Consider the following 27,017-nt stretch of genomic DNA (forward strand, 5'->3'; position numbering starts at 1 on the left):
GGACCGGGAGTGAGCGAGTGAACGAGGGGAGTGAGCGAGTGAACGAGAGGATTCCAGAGCTGACTTCCTGGAGGGAGGCCCAGCTGTGAGCCGCGAGAGCCCCCCAGGCAGGCCTCCGCGCAGTGGTGACAGGGTGGGGGCTTCCGCCGATCCCGGTCACGGAAGAGTGGAGGTGGCCGGGGTGGAAGGGGCCATCGGTCGGGGATTTGAGGTGGAGGTTGCAGGCTGAGGGTGGCCAAAGTGGTTGGGCTGGCAGATGCAGGGAGGTGGCCCGCGAAGTGCGCCCCAGGCCAGCCGGGAATGCGCTTAGTGGCGCCTGGGACAACTGCGGGTGGGGTTGGGGCGCGGCCGAGCGGAGAGTGTCCAGTGCGCTCAACTACCCCCACGCGCGGTTGTTTCCCTAACTCCGGCCGCCGGGGAGCCTGTGATTGGCTGTGGGACGACGGCCCGCACGCGGATTGGCTGCTTCCGGATGGGGGGCCGGGCCTGGGGCGCGGAATCCGCCCCCCGAGCCTTCAAGTAGAGAGCTCCCCCGGCGGCGCCTGCAGACCCGACGCGGTGCCACAGTCCTGCGGGGCGAGCGGGCGCAAAGGCACCAGGGCGCGCCGAGCCTCACGGCCCAGGCAGGCCGCGCCCGCCGGGAGGCCTCCAGCCATGGGGTCGGCAGCATTGGAGATCCTGGGCCTGGTACTGTGCCTGGTGGGCTGGGTGGGCCTGATCCTGGCGTGCGGGCTGCCCATGTGGCAGGTGACTGCCTTCCTGGACCACAACATCGTGACGGCGCAGACCACCTGGAAGGGGCTGTGGATGTCGTGTGTGGTGCAGAGCACCGGCCACATGCAGTGCAAGGTGTACGACTCGGTGCTGGCGCTGAGCACTGAGGTGCAGGCGGCGCGGGCGCTCACCGTGAGCGCCGTGCTGCTGGCGCTCGTCGCGCTCTTCGTGACCCTGGCGGGCGCGCAGTGCACCACCTGCGTGGCCCAGGGCCCGGGCAAGGCGCGCGTGGCCCTCACGGGCGGCGCGCTCTACGCGCTCTGCGGGCTGCTGGCGCTCGTGCCGCTCTGCTGGTTCGCCAACATCGTGGTCCGCGAGTTCTACGACCCGACGGTGCCCGTGTCGCAGAAGTACGAGCTGGGCGCCGCGCTGTACATCGGCTGGGCCGCCTCGGCGCTGCTCATGTGCGGCGGCGGGCTCGTGTGCTGCGGCGCCTGGGTCTGCGCCGGCCGCCCCGACCTCAGCTTTCCGGTCAAGTACTCGGCGCCGAGGCGGCCCACGGCCAGCGGCGACTACGACAAGAAGAACTACGTCTGAGGGCGCCAGGCACGGCGGGGCCCGTCCCACCAGCCACGCCCGCGTGCCCTGGGAGCTACCTGGGAGCTAACCCCGCAGAGACTGCGGCCTCCGCTGGGGCCCGCTGCGCACAGGCTCCGCTCGACGACCGGCTTTGTGCACGCGGCAGGCACCCGCAGCCTGGCCTCTCCAGCCGCCAGCGGTCAGGCCCTGCCCTGACCAGACGACACGCCCTCGTGAGGACTTGGTCACTTTCCTTCTCTGTGAGCCCAGCTGGGATTCCATGGGCAGAGTGGGCACCAGACTGAAGATGCCAGATGAAGATGCTTCCCTGGCACTGGGGGTCTTGGCTGCTGCCTAACTCCCCAGTGGCTCCCACTGAGTCCAGAGGGGCAATGGAGAGCCTGGGGCCCCAGCCAGGGCTGCTGGAGGGATGTGTACAGCTGGCCTTACCCTATCAGCGGGGCCTGTGCCCAGGGGACCAACGGACTGAGCCCAAAGGACCAACTTCCCTGTCTCACCCCAGCTGCTCCCCAGGCAAGGCTTGTGGGCACCAGAGTGTGAAGCTGGGGCCTGCCCTCCTCTGCGGCTTGTGGGGTGGGAGTGGGAGGTTAAGAATTTGCTTAGTAAATGGTTTGAATACTCTCCCACCTGTGTCCTGTTCTCTGTCCAGTCACCTCCTGTCCACCCACTGAGGACTCCTGGGCTGGCCCCTGGGGCCCATGGCCTTTTCCCCAGTCCCCTCAGCCACCCTGCCACTTTCCCACTTGGTGGGAGATACAGCCACCACCTGCCAACTGTCACCCAGGAAGGTGAGGTCGGCAGTAGAGTCACTACTGAGTCACAGGGCCAGGCTGGAGCAGGGGTGGGGGTGGAGGCAGACCCCAGCGGAGGATGCAGGCGAGAACCCCTGCCAGGGCCCATGAGTGGGAGTCTTGGGCCGGGGAAGTGCTGAGGGTGGAGAGAAGCTGCTGGCTTCTCCCAGGGAGAGTGCCTGGACCCACACAGCATGGGGTGATGTTTTCCACCTGCCCTCCTAGCGCTTGCTTAGTTCCAGGTCCTCTCAAGTGGCCACAGACATCTGTATACTGATCAGGCCCTTTCTAATGGCGGGGCAGGGACAGGGTGAATCCAGGATGTGTGCTGGTTCTGGAACAGCTTGCTGCAGGTCCACAGAGGCGTTGCCATGGGGAGGAGGCGCTGGCGGCCTGGTTCCAGGCCCCTGTCCTGGCTTCTCTGCCAGTCACAGTGTGGCTTTGTGCAGGGCCTGTGCCCACCCTGCTGGCCTGACAGCCAGCCAAGACTGGTGCCAACCACCAGCACCTCTGTGCCTACCCCTGCTGGGAGCACCCTGTGTGACCTTCCACCTGTGGGGGGCCCTGGGAGCCACCACTGGCTCCAGCCAGGCATCTGGGGATGGGGGTCCCAGGAGGGCAGGGCAGGGCCATCTAGCGCGCCACTGAGAGCACATTGTTTCCAGCTCCGTTGTAGGTGCTTTGAATTAACAGATTTTTACCTTTTGCCAAAAAGCTAGGAACAGAAGAGAGCACTGGATGGAGGCAGGGGCCGCAGGGAACGGCTCCAATCCCAGCCAGCAGGAAGGCTTGGCACCTGCCCCCAACCCTGGCCTTGGGGGCCCTGCCCAGAAATGCCTGGGCCACATCCAGCGGCAGGAAGTCTCCCAGGCCTAGCCAGGCTCCGCAGCGTGGGGAAGGGGAAGAACCCCAAGGATGTGGGCTCGGAGGGGCTCAGAGCAGCTGCTGTGGCCGCTGTGGTAGCTTTCTGGGAGTTGAGATGGAGCCAGCAGGTGGGACGGGCTACAGCAGGATGGGCCCCGGGGTGCTGAGGTCCTCAGCAGGCCTATTGCACAGCCCCACCTGGGTCTTGCAGCAGGGACCAAGAGCAGTCCCCAAGCTTGGGAGTGTGTGATCTGGAGCTGTGACCCTGGGCAGGGTCGGGAGCGATGGTCCTCATACTGTGGCATCTGCCACTGGGGCCGGGAAGTGCCGGGTCCGGGGTGTTCAGCCAGGAGCTTGGTCTCAAGGCTGCCCGGGAGGGCTGCATCCCACACCGGCCCTTTCCCGAGAAAGGAAGGGCAGTTGCACAGCTTTTCCAAATGGCCAGGGTGGGCAGCTTGAGGGCCTGGGAGCCCAGCCGCCACCCACCTTACCCATGCCCGAAGGGGCAGGGGCAAACTCGACCACCACAGAGGGGAGGGGAGACGAGTGCCTCCAACCCCGCTCTGGCCCCACTGTGCCCACTATCCCTTCCTGAGGGCTGCACTGAGCCCCTGCCCCACCCACTGTGTCCTCACTTCCAGGCCACTTTTTCTGGGCTTTCCCCTACTGACTTAAAACCTGCCCAAGCCACTGCTGCCTCAAGGCTCCCGCCCAACGCCGCTTCCTCCCAGCAGCCTGGGCGCCTGACACAGGTGGACACCTGCCCCCAGCCTGCCTGCTTCCCGGGCACCCACATCCCCCGGCGGCAGCCACAGACGGCCTCAGCCCACGAGCAGCACCTCACACCCCAGGAAGGGCAGGAACTGCACCCTCGTCGCCTTCTGATCCCTCGACACTCACAGGTGCTCAGGGGACATCAGGAACAGGTGGGACCAGCTGACTCCACGACTCCCCTGCCTGGGAAGGCCCCACTGCCCTGAAGGCCATGCTGAGGTCCTGTCCACCTCGGACCTTCTGTGACCAGATGTGGGTGATGCCGACTTCGGAGCCTTGGGGTGTCTCTATCCATGACCCATGCAGCCAGCTGGCCCTTCCCAGCATGAGGCACCCCCATGCTGTCCCTTCTCCTCTGCATGCGGTGTGCCTGCAGGGACATGGCACCTGGATAAGTACTGGGCTGGTTGGGGGGTGGCAGCCAAGAGGGTGGACTTGCCATGCTGCCAAGGCCAGGCCAACAGAGCCAGGCGCCAGCTGGCATTGCTGGGCAGCAGGAAGCACAGGTGCCATGAGGGCGCAGGTGCCTGGAGGACAGGGTGGGGAGACCTTGTCCGTGGGGCCAAGTGGGGGTTACATGCCCATGCTGATTGCCTGCACGGCCTCAGCACCCAGGGCACAGGACCAAGGCTCCCCTGGACCCACAGAGAACTCAGGGCACACCCAAGCATGGGCCTCTCAACCAGAGCCAAGACGGGGAACAGAACCTAAAACAAGCATTTTATTCCATTAAAAACCATTGCCTCTGCACCACAGACCATGTCCATAACTTACAATCTAAATAAAAGCCAGTTAATATAAATAAGGAGGAGGTCGTTTCTGAAGGAATCAAATTCTGGAAAAGAACAAAAGAAAAAATAAGTGTATCAGACAATTCTGATATCTCCCCAAATTAAACAAAGTGCCCCAGCCTTCCTACTGACATTCGGGGCTGTTGCTTCGACACGCAGCCTCGACCCCTCAGGGGTGAGGGGCAAGGGCCATTCCCCATAGCACCCCTGCCTGGGTCCGGGCTGTCCTCCACTGGAGCCCCAGTGCCCTCGCGCCCCAGCACCACCTCACCAAGAGGACCCCATCTAGGTGCATGTCTGGCCTGGGCTGGCCCCCAGGTGCCGTCGCATGGCCTTTCCCCTGTACAGCCAGTCTCCCCTCCCCCTAGCACTCTGCTCCTCACCCCCCCCCCCCCCATCCCCAGCCTGGCCACTGCACTCCTGCCTCGGGGCAGGACACCCGTAGCAGAGCCACCAACCACGCTGTGCGGTCAGTGGGGGGGCAGTGTCTGCCTCCAATGCTGGCTCCACTGCCCGAGAGCCCCCACTTGTGACCTGACACCTCTGCCCAACCTTGGGGGTCCTGTGCTGACACACATATCCGTTGTCTAAGGAGGGTGTCAGCCTCATTTTCAGATGCTACAGGTTCAGCCTAATTAGGCACCTAGCCCAAGGTCACTGCCGATGGGCCGACAGATCTCTCGGAAAACCCCAAGGGTCTGACCGGAGCCCCTGCCCCAACATGGGGTCCCATGTAGCCCAGGCTCTCCTGAGAGAAAGACTGCAGGACTCTCACAGAGCCTACTCTGGCCCCAACAGGGGAAAAGGCACCTGCCCCCATGGCTCCAGCTCTCCACAGAGGAAGGACGTGGGGAGGACCTCTGGCGGGAGGGGACCCGCTGTGTCACAGCAGTGGCCTCCAGCCGAGGGCTCAGGGAGATGTAGGTTGGAGCTGGCACCCACTGTGGGGGGCCTGGGCTGAGAGATGGTCACAGACACAGAACAAGCCCCCAGCTCCGTTTCCCAAAGGGCTCCTCAAGGAAGAGGTGGCGTGTGGGGCAGTGGGAGGCACCCTGGCCACAGTAACCTGTCCGTGACTCTCGACGGGGCCCCTCAGGATAGGCGTGCGCTGGGTAGGCCGGAGCAGAGCCGACTTTTGCAATTCCAGGTTTGGCGGTGGCTGGCGACAGCTCTGCTTTCTCAAGGGCCGAGCACGCAAAGGCGTGGAGGGCTGGCTCTGCAGGCTCTCGCCGGGGTCTGACACGAAGGCTGCGGGGCGGGAGGCTCCAGGCAGCCACCAAGGGCAGTGCCAGGGAGTCTGCGTGTCACACGCATCGCACATGCGGTGCCCAGCCCCACAGTGTGGCTGGCAGGGGGTCAATGCCAGCTCTTTCTGAAGGGATCACAGGGGCTTAATGAAATTAGCTTCCTCAGAAATGCCCCATTGTGGCCCTGCTGGCAGTCCAGGGACAGACACGCCCGGGAAAAATGTGCTGGCCTCAAACAAATCTCCTCAAGAACCTGCTCCTTCTGAACCCGAGTAGAAGCCTCCGCTGATGGGGCACAAGGCATCAGGGTCGTCTCTGATGCAGCGGGCACCCCGCCACCCCGAGTAACTCACCCTCAGGACAGGAGGGAAACAAGTGCATCCAGAAATTTGCTCCGATCCTCAGCTTTTAGCTCCATCACTGAGGTAATGAAAGAAAAACACTTTGTGAGAGGGAGGAGTGGGAAAACAAGGCGAGGCACGGAACTCCCTCTGTCCCCTCCATGGCCAGAACGAGCTTCCACATTCCAGCTGCACAGGCCCCCACGCCTGGAGCGCTCTGGGCCAACGGGTTGCCTCTCCCGTCCTGCTGTATTATTTAATCTCGAAAGTGTTGGCTATGCCGTGAAAGGCCAGAGCTGGGGCCTATGGGGAGGGCCCTCTGGGGTCCAGTGGTCACAGCCTGCAGAGGGGACATGAGGGTGTGATGACTCAGAGCCTCATAGACCTGGGCAGGGCCGGGCCTGCCCATCCTGCCAGACACAGACCTCTGCCCCATATAGGCTGAGGGAAGCCCCAGGTGGGCAGGCCACCTTCGGCCTCAGTGCCCCTTCCACACAGGGGACACGCTGCAAGCCGCCTGCGTCTCACAGGGCCATCACACTTGGCCAAGCCACAGGCCTTCAGCACACAGGGAAAAACCAGGTCCCAAGAAGGGTCGGGCCTGGTCCTGGGGGCTGTCCACGCCGCCAGCCACAGCCCCGGGAGCCCCAGGTCCAGCCCGCCCAGGTGGGCACTGGCCCGGCTCACTCCACACCCCCAGCCCTGGCTCTCCACCCTCGGGGTAAACCAGGCAGCTCCAGCCCCGACTCCTCCCTGTGTAAGGAAGGCCGTGGGCGCCAAGCTCTCACACACAGCAGGCGCGAAGAGCCAGCAGGGGCTACTGCTCTCAGGGTGAACTGACACCACCCGGGCCCCGGCCGTGACTGTGCCTGGCTGGAAGCCAGCTTGGAGAGAGCTATGGCAATGTGAAGAAAGACTGCGTCTCCCAAAACAGTGATCTGCCATTGGTGAGGAATCAGGCGGTGGTGATGTAAGAAAATGTCCTTTCTGAAAGATGCTGAGGGGTGTTATAGGCTGACTGTGTGTCCCCAAATTCCTATGTGGAAGCCCTAACCCCCAGTAGCTCAGAATGTGACTGTATTTGGAGACAGGCCCTTAAACAGGTAATTAAGTTCAAAGGGGTTTGTTAAGGTGGGATCTAATCCAATCCGACAGGTGTCCTTAGAGAAGGAAATCTGGACACATAGACACCAGCGAGCAATATGTGCACAGAGGAGATGCCATGTGAGGACACAGCGACAAGACGGCCATCCACAGCCAGGAGCAAGGCTCAGGAGAAACCAGCCCTGCCCACCTTGACCTTGGCCTTCTCACCTCTAGGACTGACAGGAAATAACTGGGTTGAGCCGCCAAGTCTTGGCACTTAGTTATGGCAACCTCAGCAAACTAATGTGGGAGTTGAAGTGTCAGGAAGTCTTTTTACTTTAAAACCTGTCAACAAGGCCAGGCGTGGTGGCTCACACCTGTAATCCTAGCACTCTGGGAGGCCGAGGCGGCTGGATCGTTTGAGCTCAGGAATTCAAGACCAGCCTGAGCAAGAGCAAGACCCCGTCTCTACTAAAAATAGAAAGAAATCAGTCAGACAACTAAAAATACATAGAAAAAATTAGCCAGGTATGGCGCTGCGTGCCTGTAGTCCCAGCTACTCGGGAGGCTGAGGCAGAAGGATCGCTCGAGCCCAGGAGTTTGAGGTTGCTGTGAGCTAGCCTGAGCAACAGAGCAAGACTCTGTCTCCAAAAAAAAAAAAAAAAAACCTGTCAACAAGAATAAAAAGGCAAATTCGGCCAAATGTCAACCAGGCTCCAAGCTGGCATCTGGGGAAGTGGCTGCCGACCAGGGCCCTTCCACTCTGGGCCCATCTGACACACAGGTGGGGCCAGTGCTCGAGCCAGCACACAGGCAGGACCCATCACGACGACACAGAGCCCTGGCCAGTGTGGAGGTGGCCGGCACGGCTTTGGAGGTGGTACCCTTTTGTGGCTACAGGCCCCACTATTCCCTTACCCCACGAGAAGGGGACAACCCTGACCAGTGAGGCCCTGAAGGCCAGAGTTGGGTCTGTCACTCCCCAGGAAAAACCTTTTCTCTCTCCGAGGGGTCCTGAGCCACCTGGAGTAGCCTGTACCAGGGCCGGTTCCAGGTCGAGAGGGCTGCTGGCTGGGCACCTCCAGCCAGTGCTGACCTGGGAGGGGCAGGTGGGAGAAGCATGGCCGAGTGGCAGGAGACTCTCACCTGAGAGGTCAAAATGGTTGTGCAGTGTCCGGGAGCTGGTGCTTTCCGCTGCCTTCTCAAATGCCCGCCCAAAAAAGCTGTGGACACACAAGACATGTTGGGGGCCAGGCCGCCTGCAACGGACCCTTCCCCACTGCTGCCCCAAGACAGACGCTGGGGGTAGATGCTGCTCTACTCAGCAGGGCTGGTGGGCCGATGTGACAGACCCCCATGCCCAGCCCAGAACAAGGACAAGCCACTTACTTCTTCCTGTCTGAGCTGTCGGTCTCTGGGGGGATGCCCACCATGGTCACCGTACCCTGTTCGGCATTCAGCGGGGCAGCCATCACCAGGGGCAGCAGCTTGCAGCGCCGGTTCTTTGTCTATGGAGATAAAGGGCACCCAGGTAGGGCGTGGTGGGCCCAAGCACACCACTCAGCGCCCAGAGCCCTGGCGGTGCCAAGCCACCCTGCTCCCCAAGGCCTCCAGAGGAGATACTCTGGTCCTTGCACTGTGATGCCTAGGCTGTGACACCATGTCCCTCGGGTTCCTTGTGCACTGGTGCTGCTCACTGCCCCATGGCTGCTCCTCGTAGGGGCTCTGCCCCACTGTCCGCTCTTACGCCTCCTGCACCTCCTGCTGCAGCTGCCACCTTCCCCAGGAGGCCTCCCAACCCCCACCTTGTCTCGCCCCATCCTCGCGTGGTGTGTGTCCCCACCTGAAACCCCCTGGCCTGCTTGTGTGCTCCCACAGTGTGGGGACTGAGTGTCTCCCTGACTGCTGTACTGGCGGCACCTATACCTACAACCCAGGTGGCCGACCAATCTGATTTGTTCAGGATGCAACCCAGGCCAGCTGGTCCCTGGGACAGCAGGGCCCAGCAGGTGGTGGCTGCTCAATAAATGTCTGAGAAACGAATGGATCCTGTGAAGTGGATACTTGTTTACCCATTTTATAGACAAGGAGACTGAGGCTCAGGTCAGGTAATCTACCTCCCATCACACAACTGGTGAATGAGGATGGGATTTAAACCCAGCCTAGAGGACTTCAGAGCTCATGTCTTGTCCCTTGTTCATCTTTTGACATCACTAGATTGACTTCACAGAGCATTTGTTTCATGACTTTATTGGTTAGCTTAGCAGAACAAGAAAATGTCAACTTCCTGTCACATATTTCATTTGAAATGGCCCCCAGCATGAACCCTCATCCTCAAAGCAGAGCAAGACTTTGATTATTGAAATGTGTGGACCGGCCTTTGCACAGTTGCAGGCAGGAAGAGCCCAGTGTCAGCTGGAGACGGACTCCTGCCTGAATGCCAGCTGAGCAAGGGTCTGCGCCAGGCCAACACAAAGAAGGGTGCTGGGCCACATGGAATGCAAAGCCGCGCACACAAAGTTAGCCTAGAAGACAAATTCAGTAAGTCTGTGCTATAACCAGCTCGCTCTCCCTGACCTGCCACAGTGGGACATGAGCCCCAGCCCCGTGTGCTCCATGTGGGCCCCTTCCTCCTCCTCCCACCGACTTGCTGTGAGAACTGGAAGGTGCCTAGGGGTCGGCTGAGGAAATACAGCTCTGAAAGAATAAGGGATTTCCCCAGACCTGGCAACTGGTGAACGACCACCTCAAGGCCAGTGTCTAACACCCAGTCTGGGGCACCCTCCTGCACCGATGGCACCCCCCATATGGCTCCTCACCGAATACACAAAGGACTTGAGCAGGTGCCGGCTGAGCAGGCTCAGGGACGCCGGCTTGGAGAACAGTGCGACATCTGGAGTGCCCTGGGGAGGGAGAGAGAAGGTCAAAGGAGGCTACTGGCAGGCGTGGCCTGGCCCCATGTGCCCGCGGGGAGCCTGACCTCCATGAGGGAACAGTAGAGGAAAGGCCCCTGGGAGATGACGAGGTTGGTGCAGATGCAGCTGGCAATGGTCTGCTGGGTGGCTCGAAGCTGCTTCTTGGCGAGTTCCAGGCCCAGGTACAGCTTGTCTAGGTTACTCCTGCAAAGGGGCAGATACACGGCTTTGGCGTTGTTTGTTGAAGACGCGTGGTTCCTGGTTCAGGAGGGGGTCTGGGGATAACAGTTGATCTTCTCTCCCTTCTGAGTTCCTTTCAAGTGAAAGAAAGGGACGAAAAATGCACAAACCCACAGCGATGTAAACAAGAGGTGAGGAGGGATGTCGGCATCAGAACAGAGACACTGAGAGCCAACAGAGGGAAGACCCCACAGTGGAGGGCCCAGGAAGGTGCCTGCAGGCCTCTGATGGAGGAGGATGGGGGACCCTCTCCCACAGACGGACTTTTACTCCTTCCCTCAAAAACAGAGGGTTCCCCTCTGAATACATGAAATGAACCCTCTCTGGAGAAGCAGGGTCCTTAAGCAAAGCCTCTGTGCCCCACAGTCAGGAGTCCCAAAGTGTCACAGTCAGCGCCCCACCCAACAAGATGAAGCAATCAATGTCTTTTGGCCAGGAAGCCATGCCCTGACACCCAGGGCAGTTTGTTTGTTTGATTATTGATTGATTGATTGAGATAGGGTCTTGCTCTGTCACCCAGACTGGAGTACAAGTGGCTCACTACAGCCTTGAACTCCTGGGCTAAAGTGATCCTCCTACCTTAGCTTCCAAGAACCTAGGACTGCAAGTGTGCTCTGCCATGCCTGACTAATTTTTCTTCCTCTTTCTTTTTTTTGGGGGACAGAGTCTTGCTTTATTGCCCCCGTTAGTGTGCAGTGGCGTCATGATATCTCACTGTAACCTCACACTCCTGGGCTCAAGTGATCCTCCTGCCTCAGCCTCCCGAGAAGCAGGGACTACATGCCTCCTAAAAAGTCAGGGAAACAAAATTCACACATGAGCATCAGAGAAGTACCAAGGTCAAATCTCCTCAAAGTCACGATCAGAAAAAAGAAAACGGGAGCAAAATAACATCTCTCTGGACAATGACAGTACACTAGTGTCAAAGGTGCAGATCCCAGGGTGAACTCACTTTTTGTCAGACCCAAACGAATTAGAGCCAGGAAAGCATAAAGCCAGAAAGCTCCTGCTTGCACGTCTGAGATAAGACTGTCTTGAGGACTTTCTAAAATAACCCCACAAGAAATCCCTTCTATGGGACTGCAGCAATTCAGATAAGATGCTCTGGAAATAACACCTGTCCACTAACGGCACCTCCGCCAATGAACTCACGCCAGCTCTGGCTTTGAGTCTCTGAAACCAATGAACTGTGTTTCCAACCAGCTTATGCAAACTTCTCCTTTTGCCAATAAAGATTCCCTTTAGCCCTCCCCTCTTTGGATGCACATGTGGTGTGCCGTAGCCATGCATCCCGGGTTATGATCCTCTTTTCTAATTCCTGAATAAATCCAACATACTTGGAGACATTTTTCTATGTCTTTTTTTAGTTTGACATTAGAAAGACATGCCAAAAAGAAAAAAAATCAAAACTGTCACATTTTATTTCAAAACAAGTTAAATATGTGGAAAAAATAATACAGGACATCTTAGGAAGTGAGATAAGAAAGGATTAGAAATAAAAGAAAAATAAGGCCAGGTGCAGTGGCTCACACCTGTAATCCCAGCACTCTGGGAGGCTGAGGTGAGAGGATCACTTGAGGCCAGGAGTTCGAGACCAGCCTGAGCAAAAGCGAGACCCCCGTCTCTACTAAAAATAGAAAAATTAGCTGGGTGTGGTGGCGTTCACTTGTAGTCCCAGCTACTCAGGAGGCTGAGGCAGGAGGATCGCTTGAGCCCAGGTTGAGGTTGCCGTGAGCTGTCATCACAACATGGCACTTTAGCCTGGGTGACAGAGTGAGACTCTATCTTAAAAATAAATAAGTTAAACTAAGTGAGAAACGAAGAGGAAACAAGAAGAAACACAAGAATGAATAAACACAACAAATAATGCTTTAAGAGATACAGAAGGTGAAAAAAGAAGAAAATTTTAAAAATCAGAAAGAAAAAGGAGCTGGAAAGGATTGAGAGAAAGCGAGGGGAGCTGAAGAGGGCAGGCAGCATGTCGCATGCACCCTGTTCTGGCACTAGGATTCCGATTCCCATGAGCAGTTTCTGAAGGACAGTCACTCCCATGTCCTGGAGTCCCCGAACCTGCATCCCTGGACAGTGTGAGGCGGAGGACCAGTGGTGGCCCCCTGGTGATGGCAGTCCACGGCAACACCCATTACCTGGAGAGACTGTCCAGAGCCTGGATGAAGTGATCTGTCCCTGAGCCGTCCTTCTCAGGATTCTCCATCAGAGACATGGTGGCAAAGACCACATCGCTGGCCAGGAACTTATGCTTGAACCCAAAGTGAATGCTGAAAGTCTGCATGCGCATGTCCTTCATCCTGTCACCGGAAGAAGCAACGTGGCTGTCACCCTCAACTTGTGGGTGAGCTCTTGCCACTGGGCCAGGCCAGCAGGCACACTAATGTCCCTCACCAGCCCCCTCTGACACTCCCGGCACAAGCATTCTGCTCAGAGAACGAGGCAGGTCAGAATGCCCAGAACACCAGCTTGCAGCACAAAGTGGCCGAGCGCCTCCTTGTCCACAGCTGCTCAGCTGGCCGGGACAGAGTCAGCCTGTCTGGCCAGGGGCTGTGTGGGGTCCTGTCCTGTGCCCCAGCATGCCAGCTAGCGGGGCAGCCAGGCTCTCTAGCGGTTCCTGAGGATCTGGTCAGGCAGAGCTCGCCTGACCCTGGCCCTAGCAGCTGGTTTTCTGTCTCCAGAGAGGAAGGGGCTGGGTGGACCTCACAGGTTCATACCATAGCCTCAGGATTTAAGGATCCTAACCTCCCAGGTATTTTAAAGAGTCCTATTTTCAAGCCTAAAAGAACTAAACTTCAGGAATGGCCACAGTCAGATAATGCTCACTTGTACATTCCAGGATTTTCTGTATTACCTTAGGAGCATTAAAGCAAAAGCCTTCACTTTAAAGCTAAATCCAAAAAAATTGTGCTTACCCAAATTTAGTAGCAGACTCTTCAATCATTTCTTGCAAATTCTCCTTTAAGGAGATGTCCATGGACTGGAACTTCTGCTTCACCTGTTTCAGGGGAAGCCTGGAAAGACAGAGCGAGCCCAGGCACGTGAGTGAGATCACGCAGCCCCAACAGGATGGAAAGTGCCCTGAAGATCAGGGCAAATGAGGAAGCCCCAGCATGTGTGTCGAGACGATACTCCAGGATCCGGGGTCCTTTTATATTTATGGCAGAATAAGCAGCAGTTGCATTTTACAACCAAGTTGGTCAAACCAAAGCAGAGGGTCTATTCCCTCGGGTGTGGATGGGGCCAGGAGGTCACTCACCCCATGTCTGCCAGGAACTCCTGAAGCCGCTTCTGCCCATGCACAGACCAGAGCTTGAACCTGGCCGCAGTGTAGCTGGTGTTGCACAGGCTGTCGTGGAGGGACCAGTGCTGGTAGAGTGCCAGGCAGAGGCTGGGCCTGCGGTCAAGGAGCACGCGGTACCCCCTCAAGCCCGCCCCACAGGGACCTATAACCGGCAGCACTTGGAGCCACCATCCTCCCTGCCCACCCTCCAGTGGTTTCCTTTCTACCTGGAGTCCTGGAGTTTGGACCTCAGCTCCCTGACTCCCTACCTCTTCCTCAGTTACTCCACATCATGGTCCCCCAAGTACGCCCCACCCCAACGTGTCAGGAGGGCTCCCATGCACCATGGCCCTTTTCTCCAATTGCTTGGCCAGCACCACGGCCAGCTCTGGCTCCTTCCCTAGGCTCTCATGGGCACCTCACTCCTGATGTGCCCACACTCGTGTCCTCCCTAGCTATCCCAGTGCAGGGACAGGGCAGCTCTATCCTTCCATGGCTCCACCCAACTGCTCACAGCCACTGCTGCAGTCTGGCCCGAGCTACCACCATGTGTCCTCGGGATGGCTGTGACCATTGCCTCGCCCCCACCTACTGCTACTGGGCAGCCACGGGACCTTTTAAAACGCTGAACTGGTCACTCTGAGACCTCCCACTGCCTTAGGCTCACAAGGTAACACACTCCGGCCTCCGTTGTGCCCGACCCCGACCACCTTGTCTGCTTTGCCAGCCCTCCCCGTGCCCACTGCAGCCCCCGCTGCCCCGTGTGGCTGAGACTCGGCGTGAGATGTGGCCTCCCCCTGGTCTTTCCTGGGCACTCCATCAATGCCCCACGTTCTGCTCAGAAATGTTGTGCTCCATAATTACAAATTGTCTTACTTCCTTCCCGACTCACTGAACTGCCACCCCGCACGGGCAGGCCCCATGTGGACACACCACGTGTGTCTAGCAGTTAGTAGGGACGTGCTGGAAAAGGGTGATACTTCCAAACCCAGCTCTGGCATTTGGAGGCCACAGCCACACAGACAAGCTGGGGCGGCACCCCACAGCCCTCCTCCGGAAACATCCCATCCCACACCTGCTGCCCCTCCTGGGGTCCTGGTAGCCACAGTCATGCCATTTGCATACATGCCATCCACAGGGGACATGGGCTAGGGCTCACAGAGGGTAACAAAGCAAACAGTGCCCACTGAGCAGAACATCGGAGGCAGGGGTGCTGTTTGCACCCCTCGGGCCGAGCTGCAAGGATACTCGTACTCAAAGGAGACCCGCGTGCAGTCCACGGAGAGGGTATTCTCCTCGTCCTCGTTCCGGTGGTTGTGCCGGGACACATGACGCTGCAGGATGCCGACATCAGTCACATATTTCATCCTGAAAAGAAGGCGTCACAGGCCTGGGCCTAGGCTCCCTCCGCCCTCAGGGGCTCCCCACCCTTTGGGCGGTCCTGTGTAAGGACCCAGGAGGCTCGGCCACCTTCTGCATAGAAACCACCAAGTGGCCAGGAAATGCGACCTGACAGCTGGGATGGCTGGCCTCTGTCCTCACCCACCTCCTGTCCTCTCGTCTGATGCTTCCTGGGGGTATGTACTGCGGAGGCCAGGGCCCGCCTGCCAGCCCACACAGGCAAGTGGACAGACCCCGTCCGTGGCAGGAACCACAGCAGAGTGTGCAGACTCTAGACTGCACAGGAAGTGCTACTGAGCACAGTGGGAGTGGGCAGGCCCCACTCCAGTGCCAAAGTGCCTCAGACCAGGATAGTGCCAGCAGGACCTCACCTGGGGACAGCACAGGCCAGGGACGTGTCTGGCACTGCACACATCGTTCTCTCTGGACCCTAAGTTAATCTATGTGCAAATCCCAAACTACTGTTAACAGAGGAGGGGACTGAGGCCCAGCAGGGCGGTGGGCTGTGCCAAGGCGACATGTCTGGGCAGCGGCCCCAGATCTGAGGCTCCACAAGCCACACTGCAGGACCCAATGGGGGCAGGGCAGGGAGGCAGGAAACAGAAGGCATGGAGTGCAGTGCCCAGGCAGAGGCTGTGCCAGGTGACAGCCTGGAGACATCTGTATGGTCTCCTAGGAGGGGGTGAGCATCATGTGGTCAAGGTCCCTTTTGGTTCCCTAGAGGTCACCAGAGGAGCCCCCCCTCAGCATTCGTGTTCCAGGGCAGCCAGACCTTCTTAAAATCCTCTCCAGCCCTCCCCTTGCCTTTGGGATAAAACCCACATGCCCCAGCTTGGGCACCCACCCCCTCATCCTGCACAGGCCACACCCCAGCACCCACATTGAAGGGTGCCGAGAGGCCATGTGTGTTCCCTCCTGCCACAGTTGGCTCCACCTGGTGGATGAAGAGGCCACACGTGGCCACAGCAACTCCGTCAAGGTCTGGGTCCTTAGCCCTTCCTCAGCGACAATGGCTCCAGGCCAAGGAGGAGCCAGAACCCTCCTTCCCAAGAAGACCCCATGGTGACTCTGTGGCAAACTCAGGGGCCGTGGCTAGGCTGTGCCCCGGAAGTGGGAGGAGCGTGTCCTTACTGGGTGATCTTGTCGTGCACCCACTGGTCCGTCAGTCCAACGATGGCCCACCTACAGGGAGAGAGGGCGATGGAGCTGGCCTGCAGGAGCAAGGCATGGAGTGGTGGCCGGAGCTGGGCACTCCTGGGAGCATCCTGCCAGGGAGGCCAGACCCTGGCCTGCACTCAGACAGGTGGCCTGCCCCCTCTCGGTGCAGAGGTCAGGTCAGCTCGGGGCTCGTGGTGCAGTGTCTGCCACCATAGAGGCTTTAATCACTCACAGGAGGGAAATCTCTCAGGACCAGGACATCAGCGGCGATGTGGCCAGCCCTTCTGCCTGCCCCCAGGCCCACTCTGCCCACACCCTTCCTGAGCATCCCCTGGCCCCAACACTCAAATGGAGGCTGTGCTCAGCTGCTGGTGGCCCCGGCACCACCTCACCATCACCAGCCCCAAGCATGGCGGACCCTAATCTCGTCCCCATGTTTGTCCTGCAGTGTAACAGGTGGGGTGCAGAGTAACATCTTTTAAGCATCTGGAGAACCTTCAAAGGTCGCGTCTCCAGGCTCATCTTTTATGGATGAGACCCAAGCTGTGGCTGGCCCCCAGCAAGAGTGCCCCAGGCCCTGGCTGTGCTCGGTTGTGCCAAGTCGCCAGGCGCTGGCCTTCGAGACCTCCTCCGGGCTCATAGCTGAGAGCAGCAGGGGACACCCCGTGCACACTGAGGCAGGGAGGCCCTGGGAGATCCTCCGTGGCGGTCAGTGGGCACCCCAGCACCCCCATCGTATCTCCCAGTGCAGCGTGCCTAAGAGGGACCTCTTCAGAAAATGCCAGCGGGGCTGTCTTTCCTGACGGACCCCACCTTGTCCCAACCCTCCTGCATGTGCATTTTTGAGTCATGTTGTTTTGCATTTGTTCTTGTGTTGTTTCTGGGGTTTCCTGAAATCGCCGCTGAACTGATAGGCTTGTAGTGGGGGGGCTGTGAAGGGTGCCACAGAGCACACAGCAGGTGCTCACCGAAGGCACCCGCTCCACGATGCTGAGCATGTAGAACGACGTGGCAATTGCTGGCTGGGTGTGAGAAGTAGAACGCTACACCCAAATGGCTCAAGCCAGTGGCCAGAGATTAGAACTTGGGGCCTCTCTCCTGCCTGGCAGACCCAGCTCTCCGCTTTCCAGCTGCTTCCTTTAATAGGACCATTCAGGCACCCATCTGTGCACTTAAAGTGACCACGCCCTATTGCCTATACACACTGCTCATTGCCACCTGCGTCTCTCTCTGCCTGACCCTTCATTCCTGCCTTGATGACCTGGAGGTGGAAGACTGCCCTCTTGACTCATAGCACCCTCCCTGCCCAGGATCTGTAAGGAAAAATCTTTGATCTTGTTTCCTATTGTGGTGTATTGAATTTGTGCCTTCCGTTGGAAGAACCAGGGGCTGCCCCAGGCTGAGTTTTCCCCAGAACACCAGGAAGAACACAGAGTCGGGCTCCCAGCATAGCTGGATACGGGTCAGACAAGAGCCACAGGGCGTCTGCCAGTATGAACAAGTGTCTTGTGCGAGGGACCTGGTCACAGGTCGGACAACTAGGCATGAGACCACCCACCAGGCACCAGCAGTATCCCGTTAAAGCCACACTGAGATCACCGCATCCTGCTCCCTTCACTTCCCACAAGGGCAGGGTTGCTGGCCACTCTGGTGTGAGGGGCTCTTATAATCGTGCGTCACTGCTGCAGGACTCCTACATGACCTTACTGCTGGACGCTCTATGTGAGACCCTGACCCCTACCCTGGATGTGGGGATTGTTACTTCCACATCACGGAGGAGAATCTGAGGCTAAGAGGATGGAGTGACCCAGCCAAGGATGGTCAGGAGCACACAGCAAGGCACCAGCTCGCAGTCCAGGAAGGAGGCCTGAGGGCCGGCAGGGACCCACTGGCTGGCAGCCTCACATTGAGGTGATGACAGAGCACCCTGGGCCTAGTGGTTGCTTCATGCCAGCCCCTCAGCTCCTCCGAAGCCCCAATTCTGCACAGACCACAGACTGCGTGTGATCAGAGCTGGTGGGGCCTCAACAGGCGGTCATGTCGCAGAGACCAGGATGCCCAGCAGAGCGCGGAGGTAGGGGAGCGAGGCTGGAACTGCACTCTTCCCTCAGAAAGACTCTGCAGACTCCATTTCTAGACCCACCCACATTGATAATAACCAGCCAAGGCCTCCTTGTCTGTGTGCCAAGCACCCAGCCCACAGCCCACACAGCAGACTCAGAGGCAGGAGGATTCTTGCTGTATCAAGTTTCACCACGTGCCTAGGCCACAACGATGCCTAGCAAGGGCTGCCCTGTTCAAACCTCACACTCCTGCCACCTGAATTTGCCAAGCACAAGGCAAAATTAGGCTGTACCCAAGCTGCACCTCTCACCCTCTGCACCCTCTGCCACCCACATCTGAGTTCACGTGAAGCCCCCAGAGCCTCACATTTAGCAAGACCAGGGTCGTGCACATTCCCAGAAAGGGGTTATGTCTGATGCTCCTGGTGGGGACAAGGGAGGTGCCCTCCCTGCAGGACAGAGCTGCTCAAGTGGCGCTGACCTAGGCTGGGCGGCAAGACTCCCAACGCAGACGCTGCAGGGGCTACGTACCACAGCATGTCGTTCAGGTCCTTGGACATCATCCACGCCAGGTCAAACATCACCATGGCCGACTGCAAGGAAGCAGAGAAAAGCCTGAAGCCAAGGGCGGCTTTGATTGTGGAGGGACACACACCAGGTCCAGGCCATGCACACAGGGCCCTGGCTGAGCTCCTGCAAATGGAGGGTCTGCCAGGCCAGGGCACACAGGAGGATTCCAGCCCGAAGTGAGGAACCAGTACACACTAAACCAAGGGGAGGGAGATTGAGAGTAACTCAGTGGCCCTGCATGTGCTCCTCTGCTAGCTAAATCATCACTGCCTGCACACTTGATCCTGAAGCAACGGAAGGAGGAGAAGAGTGCGCTACACGGGGTGGGACAGCCCAGGTGCAGCACTGGGCTGTAGTGTCTACACATCTCCCTGGGCCCCTTGGTGATGTCTGAGGCAGGCGCTGAAGCCCAGAGGTCGGGGGACCCATCTTCTGTCTGACCCTGCCTCCCTGCACCCCTCCAGGCTGGCTGGCAGCCTTACGTACACTCCCAGGAAGGCCAGACGAGCCAGGGCTCTGCTTCCAGTTACCTGGACATTAAAGTGGGAGGGGCCTCAGGACCCCCACTGAGGAAGGTCTTTCCAACAGGGCTGTCCATGGATGGAAGGAAGCAATTAGCAGAGGGTCTGGTTAGGGAGAACTCGAGGCGGATCGATGTCTCCCTATGACAATAAAGGGACACTGGAAATATGGTACTTAATGTTCAAGGTCCCAGGGTCAAATTTTAAATACAGGATGTTTTATTGGAAACTTATTTTCCAGGCTTCCTTAAGGCCCTGAACTCTGCTCAACACTAACAGAGTCAACAGAGTAGGTTTTCTACACTAAATTCTATTCTGTAAAACACATACACTGATGTGCTGTTATAAGCCAATAGAGTTCTTTTTTTTTGAGATTAAGTGTCACTCTGTTCCCTAGGCTAGAGTCCCGTGGCATCAGTCTACCTCACAGCAACCTCAAACTCTGGGCTCGAGCGATCCTCCTGCCTCAGCCTCCCGAGCAGCTGGGGCTACAGGCATGCGCCACCATGCCCGGCTAATTTTTTCTATATAGATTTTTAGCTGTCCAAATAATTTTTTTCTATTTTTAGTAGAGACGGGGTCTCGCTCTTGCTCAGGCTGGTCTCGAACTCCTGAGCTCAAATGAATCCACCTGCCTTGGCCTCCCAGAGTGCTAGGATTACAGGCGTGAGCCACTGCACCCAGCCGCCAATAGAGTTTTATCTTCTTGCACAGAGATTAATACAGACTCACTCTGTATTTCTGATGACAAACAAAAATAATAGCTGCTGTTCTTTGAGCACCTGTTGGGTGCAAGGGACTGTCTTAACAATTGCCTCTGAAGTAAGGATTATTATTCTCTTCACTTTACAGAGGAAGAGGAATTAAAGGCCCAGAGAGGCTGCAACATCTGCCCAAGGTCACATGGTGGGCAACTGTGGAACTCAGATTCAAACCAGGCTTTTATGGCTCTAAAACCTATGCTCCTTCCTCAGGTTTTAGGATGCTGACCCCTGGAGTCAGAACTTTTGGGGGAGTTACACCTATTCTCACTTACTGACGTCCCATGATATTCATACTGTTCGTAGTCAAAGAGGATGTCTCTTCTGCAATGACATAAAACGCAAGTCTTCAACAGGGAGCAGCAGTACAGGAAGCCAAAACATTTGGAAAAATGCTAAAACTTGACAGTATTTGAAGAAATGCAAATTAAATCATGGTACTACTTGTTTTCACTTATCGACTCTTTAGCAGGAGGTATCCGTACAATGCCAGGAAGCCAACAGAAACCACATGTGGTAAGGTATGATGTAAAGTGGTATAGTTCCAGAATCCCACTTCTGAGAAATTATCCCAAAACCACAATTCAAAGAAACAAGCAAGACAAAACTTGCTGTGTGCACAGTTATTCATTGCAGCCTTATTTGTAATGACAAAAATACTAGAAATAACCAACATTTCAAAAAGAAGGAAAATTGCCAATTAAGTATTGTGCACTTTAGAAAAGCTGGTCAGAATTATCTAAAATGGTTATATAAAGTAGAACAATGCAAAGTCACATGCATATTTGATTAGGTAAAATAGGCACAAGTCTGGATAACCCAGGAAGGGAAATCCAAATGCAGAATCTCTTTGAATTAGGCAGTGAGATTATGGATTATTTTCACTTTTCTTTCCCTACGCTTCCTGAAATGGTTTCACATCGTCCTCCTATGAGGGGGTGGCCTTCCCTGCCAAGGCCAGCCGGCAGGAGTGCACATCCTCAGCGGGAACGGGGGGTTGGGAGGGACATTGGCTGGATGGCCCTGTGAAACTTTCCATGAGGGATCCATGGATCCAGCAAGGAATTCTCCCGAGACCCACCTCGAGGACACTGCTGCATGTTCACCTCAAGCTAGAATAACTTTTCCAATATTTTCACTTTAAAGCACTTCAATTTTTTTTACATTTCCAATAGGAAGAAGAATTATGGATGACTGTTTCTTTTTCATGCTTTTGTTCTATGAAATATTTTACATAATTGGCATCATAGAATTTGTAAATAAAAATATCTACATCTGAAAAACCCAGTAAAAATAAAGAGTCAGGGGCCGTGGCCCCTAACAGATGGCATGTACGTGGGAGGCCACAAAGGCCTGTCCTGTCACTCTTGGGACCAGAGGACAACCCAGAGCCCTTCCCCAGTGCAGTGGTCACATGGTCACCCCTGGAACTACCAGCCCAGAGGTTCTAAACTACTAATAAATGAATTACAGGATATAAGAAAACAGGTGTCAGTGGCACCATAGACTCCAGGGCAAGGGGGCTCCTGGTGTCAGGAGCTGCTTCACCTGCAAACTCACCTCCGGGCCTCCCACTCTCTCCGCTGCCGCTGTCTCCTGGTTTGCTCCACTATCTCCTGGCGTGGGGACAAAGAGAACAGAAGGTGGAGCAAACATGCCATGGCCTGAGAAGGTTCCAATTTGGCAGAAGCCACTGGGGCTCAGACCCCTGAAGGAGAACATGGTCATCCCCACGTCCCGAGTGCACCTGTTTCCGGGGAAGGGAGGAGCTCAGGCAGGGGTGCTGGGACTCCTGCTCCCCCAGCATTGCAGACACCATGGACAGAAGGGGCTGAGGCTACCCCCTATATCTGTCCATTCCATCCGGCCACTGCTCACAGCACCATGGGATCTGGGGTAAACCCACACTCCCCTCGCACCAGCTTCCCCATCAGGATTCACGAGAGCTGATGTTTCTTGCATTCTACTGTGTGCTAACAACTATTCCGACTCTACACGCACCATCCATTTCATCCTCACGACAAAGGCATGGGATAGGGTGGTGGTTCTAAAAATCCATGGTCCTGAGACTTCTGCTTCCAGGAAGTAGAGTAGATGTATTTTTCCCTACATGTCCACTAAATATATCTATAACCCCTGGACGTTATAGAAAAACCAAACTAAGCAAGACCCTGAAAAGTAGAGGTAAGGCAAACCAGTTAGGGACTCTGGGACCTGAGGAACGACATGGCAGTATATTCCCCTGGATTTTCTTTTTGGCTCATATATCCCAGGTTTGGGACTGAAGAAGCCAACGAGCTGGAAACACAAACAAAAAAAAATCCCATTTAGCCAAAGGACCACGAAGGAACAGCCTAGACAGAAAACTATTAGGCAATAACTACTCCAGCCAACACCACTGAAACCACACGCACCCACCCTGGCAAAGACAGAGTGGGAGCCTAGACTACGCCGTTTGCAAAGCTGTAACAGGCACCCCAACCCTCTGCCCGGCGGTGTCAGAGCAGCCAAGGAAGGAGCCAACTTACACTCCCACTGGTGGGTGACAAGCACACACTCCAACCCTGTCCCAATGGTGGACTTCCACCTCTCCCAGTAATGAGGCACGCCTTCCCCTCCCTGCTGAGGGGGTTAGAGGGGCAAGGCAGGGAGCCTGGACCTTCACTGCCCAGTGGTAACAAGGTGTCACTCCCTCAGTGTCAATGGAGGCCACGTGGGGAACCTGAACTTCTACCTCCATCCAGTGCCACCACCTGCTCCTTGGCAGAGCAGTGTTAGAGCAAGGCAGCTAAAACAGAGGATTTAAATAAGACCCAGACTCTCATAACAGGATACAAAAACATTCAGGTTTCATTCGAAAAGCACTTATCATGCAAAGAATAAGGATGGTCTAAAACTAAATGAAGAAAGACAGCCCATAGATGCCAACACCAAGATGACAGACCGTTAGAATGAGCTAACCAAGATTTTAAAGCCACCACCATAAAGTCAATTACAAATATGACTCTAACAAATGGCAAATGGGAAGTCTCAGCAAAGAAACAGGAGACATAAAGACGGGCCAAATGGAAAGTTTAGAAGTGAAATTGAAAGTTGAAAAATACAACTGGAATGTTAACTCAGTGAACAGGTTCGGGAGCAGAACAGAAAGGACAGAGGAAAGAATCAGTAAATTGGCAGATAGAAAGATTGAAACTACGCGGACTGAACAACAGAGAGAAAACAGACCAAAAAAAAAAACCAGATCCTAAGGGACCAGTGGGACCACAACAAAATATCTAACATTCACATCATTGTACCGCGGAAGGAGAGAAAGAGGGTGGACGCTGAAAACATACTTGAAGAAATAAAGGCCATAAAATTTGGCACAATGGCCTGGCACGGTAGCTCATACCTATAATCCCTGTACTTTGGGAGGCCAAGGTGGGAGGATTGCTTGAGCCCAGGAGTTCCAGACCAGCCTGGCAATAGTGAGACTCCGTCGATACAAAAAATAAAAAAAATTTAGCCAGGCAAGGTGGCCAAGCCTGTAGTCCCAGCTACTCAGGAGGCTGAGGCAGGAGAATCATTTGAGCCCAGGAGTTGGAGGCTGCAGTGAGGTATGATGATACCACTGCACTCCAGCCCAGATAACAGTAAGACCCTGTCTCCAAAAAAAAAAAAAAAAAAAATTCACATAAACCTATAGACTTAAGAAGCCGAGTGAACCCCAAAAAGGATAAATCCAAAGAAATCCACATCAAGACACATCATAATTAAACTTCTGAACACTAAAACAGAACAAAATAAAACAAATCTCAGGCCTGGCGTGGTACCTCATGCCGGTAATCCTAGCACTCTAGGAGGCCGAGTCGGGAGGATCACTTGAGGTCAGGAGTTGGAGGCCAGCCTGAGCAAGAGCAAGACCCCATCTCTACTAAAAATAGAAAGAAATTAGCCAGACAACTAAAAATAGAAAAAATTAGCCGAGCGTGGTGGTGCATACCTGGACTCCTAGCTACTTGGGAGGCTGAGGCAGGAGGATCACTTGAGCCCAGGAGTGTGAGGTTGCTGTGAGCTAGGCTAATGCCACAGCACTCTAACCCAGGTGAGACTCGGTCTCAAAAAAAGAAAAAAAAAAACAAAACCAAATCTCAAAAACAGCCAAAGAAAAATGATACCTTACCTACAGGGGAAAAACAATTCGAATGGCAGAGGATTTCTCATCAGAAACCACGGAGGCCAGAGGAAGTGGCACAATAGTTTTCAAGTGCTAAAAGAAAATAATTATTAACCCAGAATCTTACACCCAGTAAAAATAGCTTTCAGGAATGAAAGGAAAACCAAGAAATTCTCAGAAGGAAAACAACTAAAGAGAATTTACCACCAGCAGATCTCCCCTAAAGGAATGGTTAAAGGAGGTTCTTAAATAGAAAAGAAACAGAAAAGAAGAAACTTTGTAAATAGATAAGGAAGAAAAACTACGATAAGCAAAGATTAGGTAAATATAATAGGCTTTCCTTACCTTCGTAAGTTGTACAACTATGATTACTGAAGCAAAATTACATCATTGTAAATGTGGAGGAAACGCTTAAGAAAATTGTGTTATAAAAGAGGCTGAGTAAGCACATAAAGGAAGGTAAGATTTCTACATTTGACTCGAACTGGTAAAATGATGACACCAGTAGACAGATGAGTCGTGGATTATAATGTAATACCTGGAACAACCACTCAGATAATCTGTACATCTCTTCTGGGTCTCTAGTCAGAAAACAAAAGTAAAAAAATAAATAAGCAAAAACAAGAATAAAAAATCTAAGCAAGGAGATATACTCACAAACACTAGAAGTAAATTGAAACAGAATTCTAAAAAACAAAGAAACAAAAAAACCCCCAGAAACGAAAAACAGAGAAAACAACAGAAAACAAAATGCCAGACCTAAGGCCTAACATATCAATAATTAGAATAAATATAAACAGGCTAAGTACATCAATTAAAAGGCAGGGATTAGCTTTAAAAAATATGATGAAAATATGACCCTTTGCTGTTTTGCTTCATGAGTTTTTTAAAAAAATAACCCAACTATGTGCTGTTTAAAAAATTCACTACAAATGTCACGATACGGGCAAGATGAAAGTAAAGGATATGAAAAGCTACATCATGCAAACAGTAATCAAAGGAAAGCAGGAGTGGTGAAATCGGTATCAGACTCCAGAGCAAAGAAAATTACCAGAGACACAGAGGGACACTAAATAAATGAAAGTATCCATCTGCCAACAGGATACAACAATCCTAAATATGTGTGCACAAAACGAGCTATAAATTATGTGAGATAAAAATCCACAGAACTGTAAGAAGAAACAGACAAATCTATACTCACAGTTGGAGTTTTCCATGCCCCTCTCTCAAGAATGGAAAGAATAACTCCAAAGAAAAGCAGCATGCAAAGAAGAACTCAATAGCGCCACCAACTAACAGCTATTGAAATTTCTAGAACAGTCCACCCAACAACAGCAGAATACATATTTCTTTTAGTGATTGTAAATGGTATTGTATTTTGAATTTTTGTGTCCGTGTGTTCATTGCTAGTATACGGAAATAAAATTGATTTTTGTATGTTTGTATGTAGGTGTAAATCTAATAAAACATACACAGAATTTGTGCACTAAAAACTGCACAATGCCGATGGAAGTAAAAAAATGAATGAACTACTGATACACGCTACAACTTGGATGATCTCCAGAGAATTATGCTGAGTGAAAAAGCCAATCCCAAAAGGTTTTATGCTGTATGACTCCATTTCTATTTAAATAACATTGCTGAAATGACAATATTGTAGAAATAGAGAAAACCTCTAGTGGTTGCCAGGGGCTGAGGAGGGGGTAGGGGCAGAAGGGAGGTGGGTGTGGCTATAAAAGGGCCCGGGGAGGGATCGTTACAGTGAAGGGAGTGTTTTGTATCCATGTCAATATCCTGATCGTGACATTGCACTACACTATGTGACCATTAGGGGAAACCGGGCAAAGTACATGGGTGATCTCTCTCTATCACCAGTCCCCAACCTTTTTGGTACCAGGGACCGGTTTCATGGAAGACAATTTTTCCACAGACCAGGGGCCAGGATGGTTTTGGGATGATTCAAGCACACTACATTTATTGTGCAGTCAAACTTCCTTGCTAATGATAATCTGTATTTGCAGCCACTCCCCAGCGCTAGCATCAGAGTGTGCAACCTGGATCCCTCGCACGCACAGTTTACAGTAGGGTTTCTTGCTCCTATGAGAATCTAATGCCCCCACTGATGCTGATCTGACAGAAGGTGGAGCTTATGCAGTGATGCAAGTGATGGGGAGCGGCTGTAAATACAGATGAAGTTTTTCTTGCTTGCCTGCCGCTCACCTCCTGCTGTGCGGCTGGTTCCTAACAGGCTACGGACAGGTAAAGGTCCTTGGCCCAGGGGTTGGGGATCGCAGCTCTGTATTACTTCTTACAACTGCATGTGAATCTACAATGATCTCAAAAGAAAAAGCTTAATTAAAAAAAAGCCATGGTCCTGATGAGGGACCTTTTTTGGGGTAATGGAACCGTTCTCCAACATGATGTAGTAACATGACTTTACACATTTGTTAAATCTCAGCGAATTACATACCTGGTGATTTGTGTAGAAATTATGCCTCCATAAAGTTGATTTAACAAAACCTCCACAGCCCAAGATTTCTTCAGTTCTTCCGGGTAGGGTCCTGTCCCCTCCCCTGTGCCTATAGGATACTGAGGGACTCCAGCGTCAGTCACGAGAGCCAGGCAATGGCTGCCCCGTTGACTGCAAGATTCCTGCTGGGAGCCTGAGCTGTCGTGTTGTGAGGAAGCCACATGCAATGAGGAGACCCCTGCAGGTGCCTGGCTCAGCA

General features: G+C 54.5%; 2 protein-coding genes across 3 annotated transcripts in view; one reads left to right on the forward strand and one right to left on the reverse strand.

Annotated features, from left to right (window-relative positions):
- The first annotated feature begins 550 nt into the window (after positions 1-550).
- On the forward strand, positions 551-1,921 carry CLDN5 (claudin 5). The gene has a single exon (XM_012654956.1). The coding sequence runs from the start codon at positions 655-657 to the stop codon at positions 1,309-1,311; it is 657 nt and encodes a 218-aa protein (XP_012510410.1). The 5' UTR covers positions 551-654; the 3' UTR covers positions 1,312-1,921.
- A 2,518-nt stretch (positions 1,922-4,439) lies between these two features.
- The window catches only part of CDC45 (cell division cycle 45), a 30,029-nt gene continuing 7,451 nt past the window's right edge, over positions 4,440-27,017 (reverse strand). For both annotated transcript variants that reach the window (XM_012654955.1, XM_012654954.1), the window contains 14 exons: positions 21,690-21,745; positions 20,405-20,453; positions 18,809-18,870; positions 16,188-16,238; positions 14,904-15,023; positions 13,632-13,763; positions 13,288-13,386; positions 12,511-12,672; positions 10,189-10,327; positions 10,028-10,111; positions 8,598-8,716; positions 8,355-8,431; positions 6,135-6,201; positions 4,440-4,578 (listed from right to left, as the gene is read on the reverse strand). In XM_012654955.1, coding sequence (XP_012510409.1) covers positions 6,137-6,201; positions 8,355-8,431; positions 8,598-8,716; positions 10,028-10,111; positions 10,189-10,327; positions 12,511-12,672; positions 13,288-13,386; positions 13,632-13,763; positions 14,904-15,023; positions 16,188-16,238; positions 18,809-18,870; positions 20,405-20,453; positions 21,690-21,745 — 1,215 coding nt within the window. In that variant the 3' untranslated portion in view covers positions 4,440-4,578; positions 6,135-6,136. The remainder of the gene's footprint in view (positions 4,579-6,134; positions 6,202-8,354; positions 8,432-8,597; positions 8,717-10,027; positions 10,112-10,188; positions 10,328-12,510; positions 12,673-13,287; positions 13,387-13,631; positions 13,764-14,903; positions 15,024-16,187; positions 16,239-18,808; positions 18,871-20,404; positions 20,454-21,689; positions 21,746-27,017) is intronic.

This window comes from Propithecus coquereli, unplaced genomic scaffold, assembly GCF_000956105.1.
Source record: "Propithecus coquereli isolate 6110/MARCELLA unplaced genomic scaffold, Pcoq_1.0 Scaffold456, whole genome shotgun sequence".
Taxonomy (NCBI): Eukaryota; Metazoa; Chordata; class Mammalia; order Primates; family Indriidae; genus Propithecus; species Propithecus coquereli.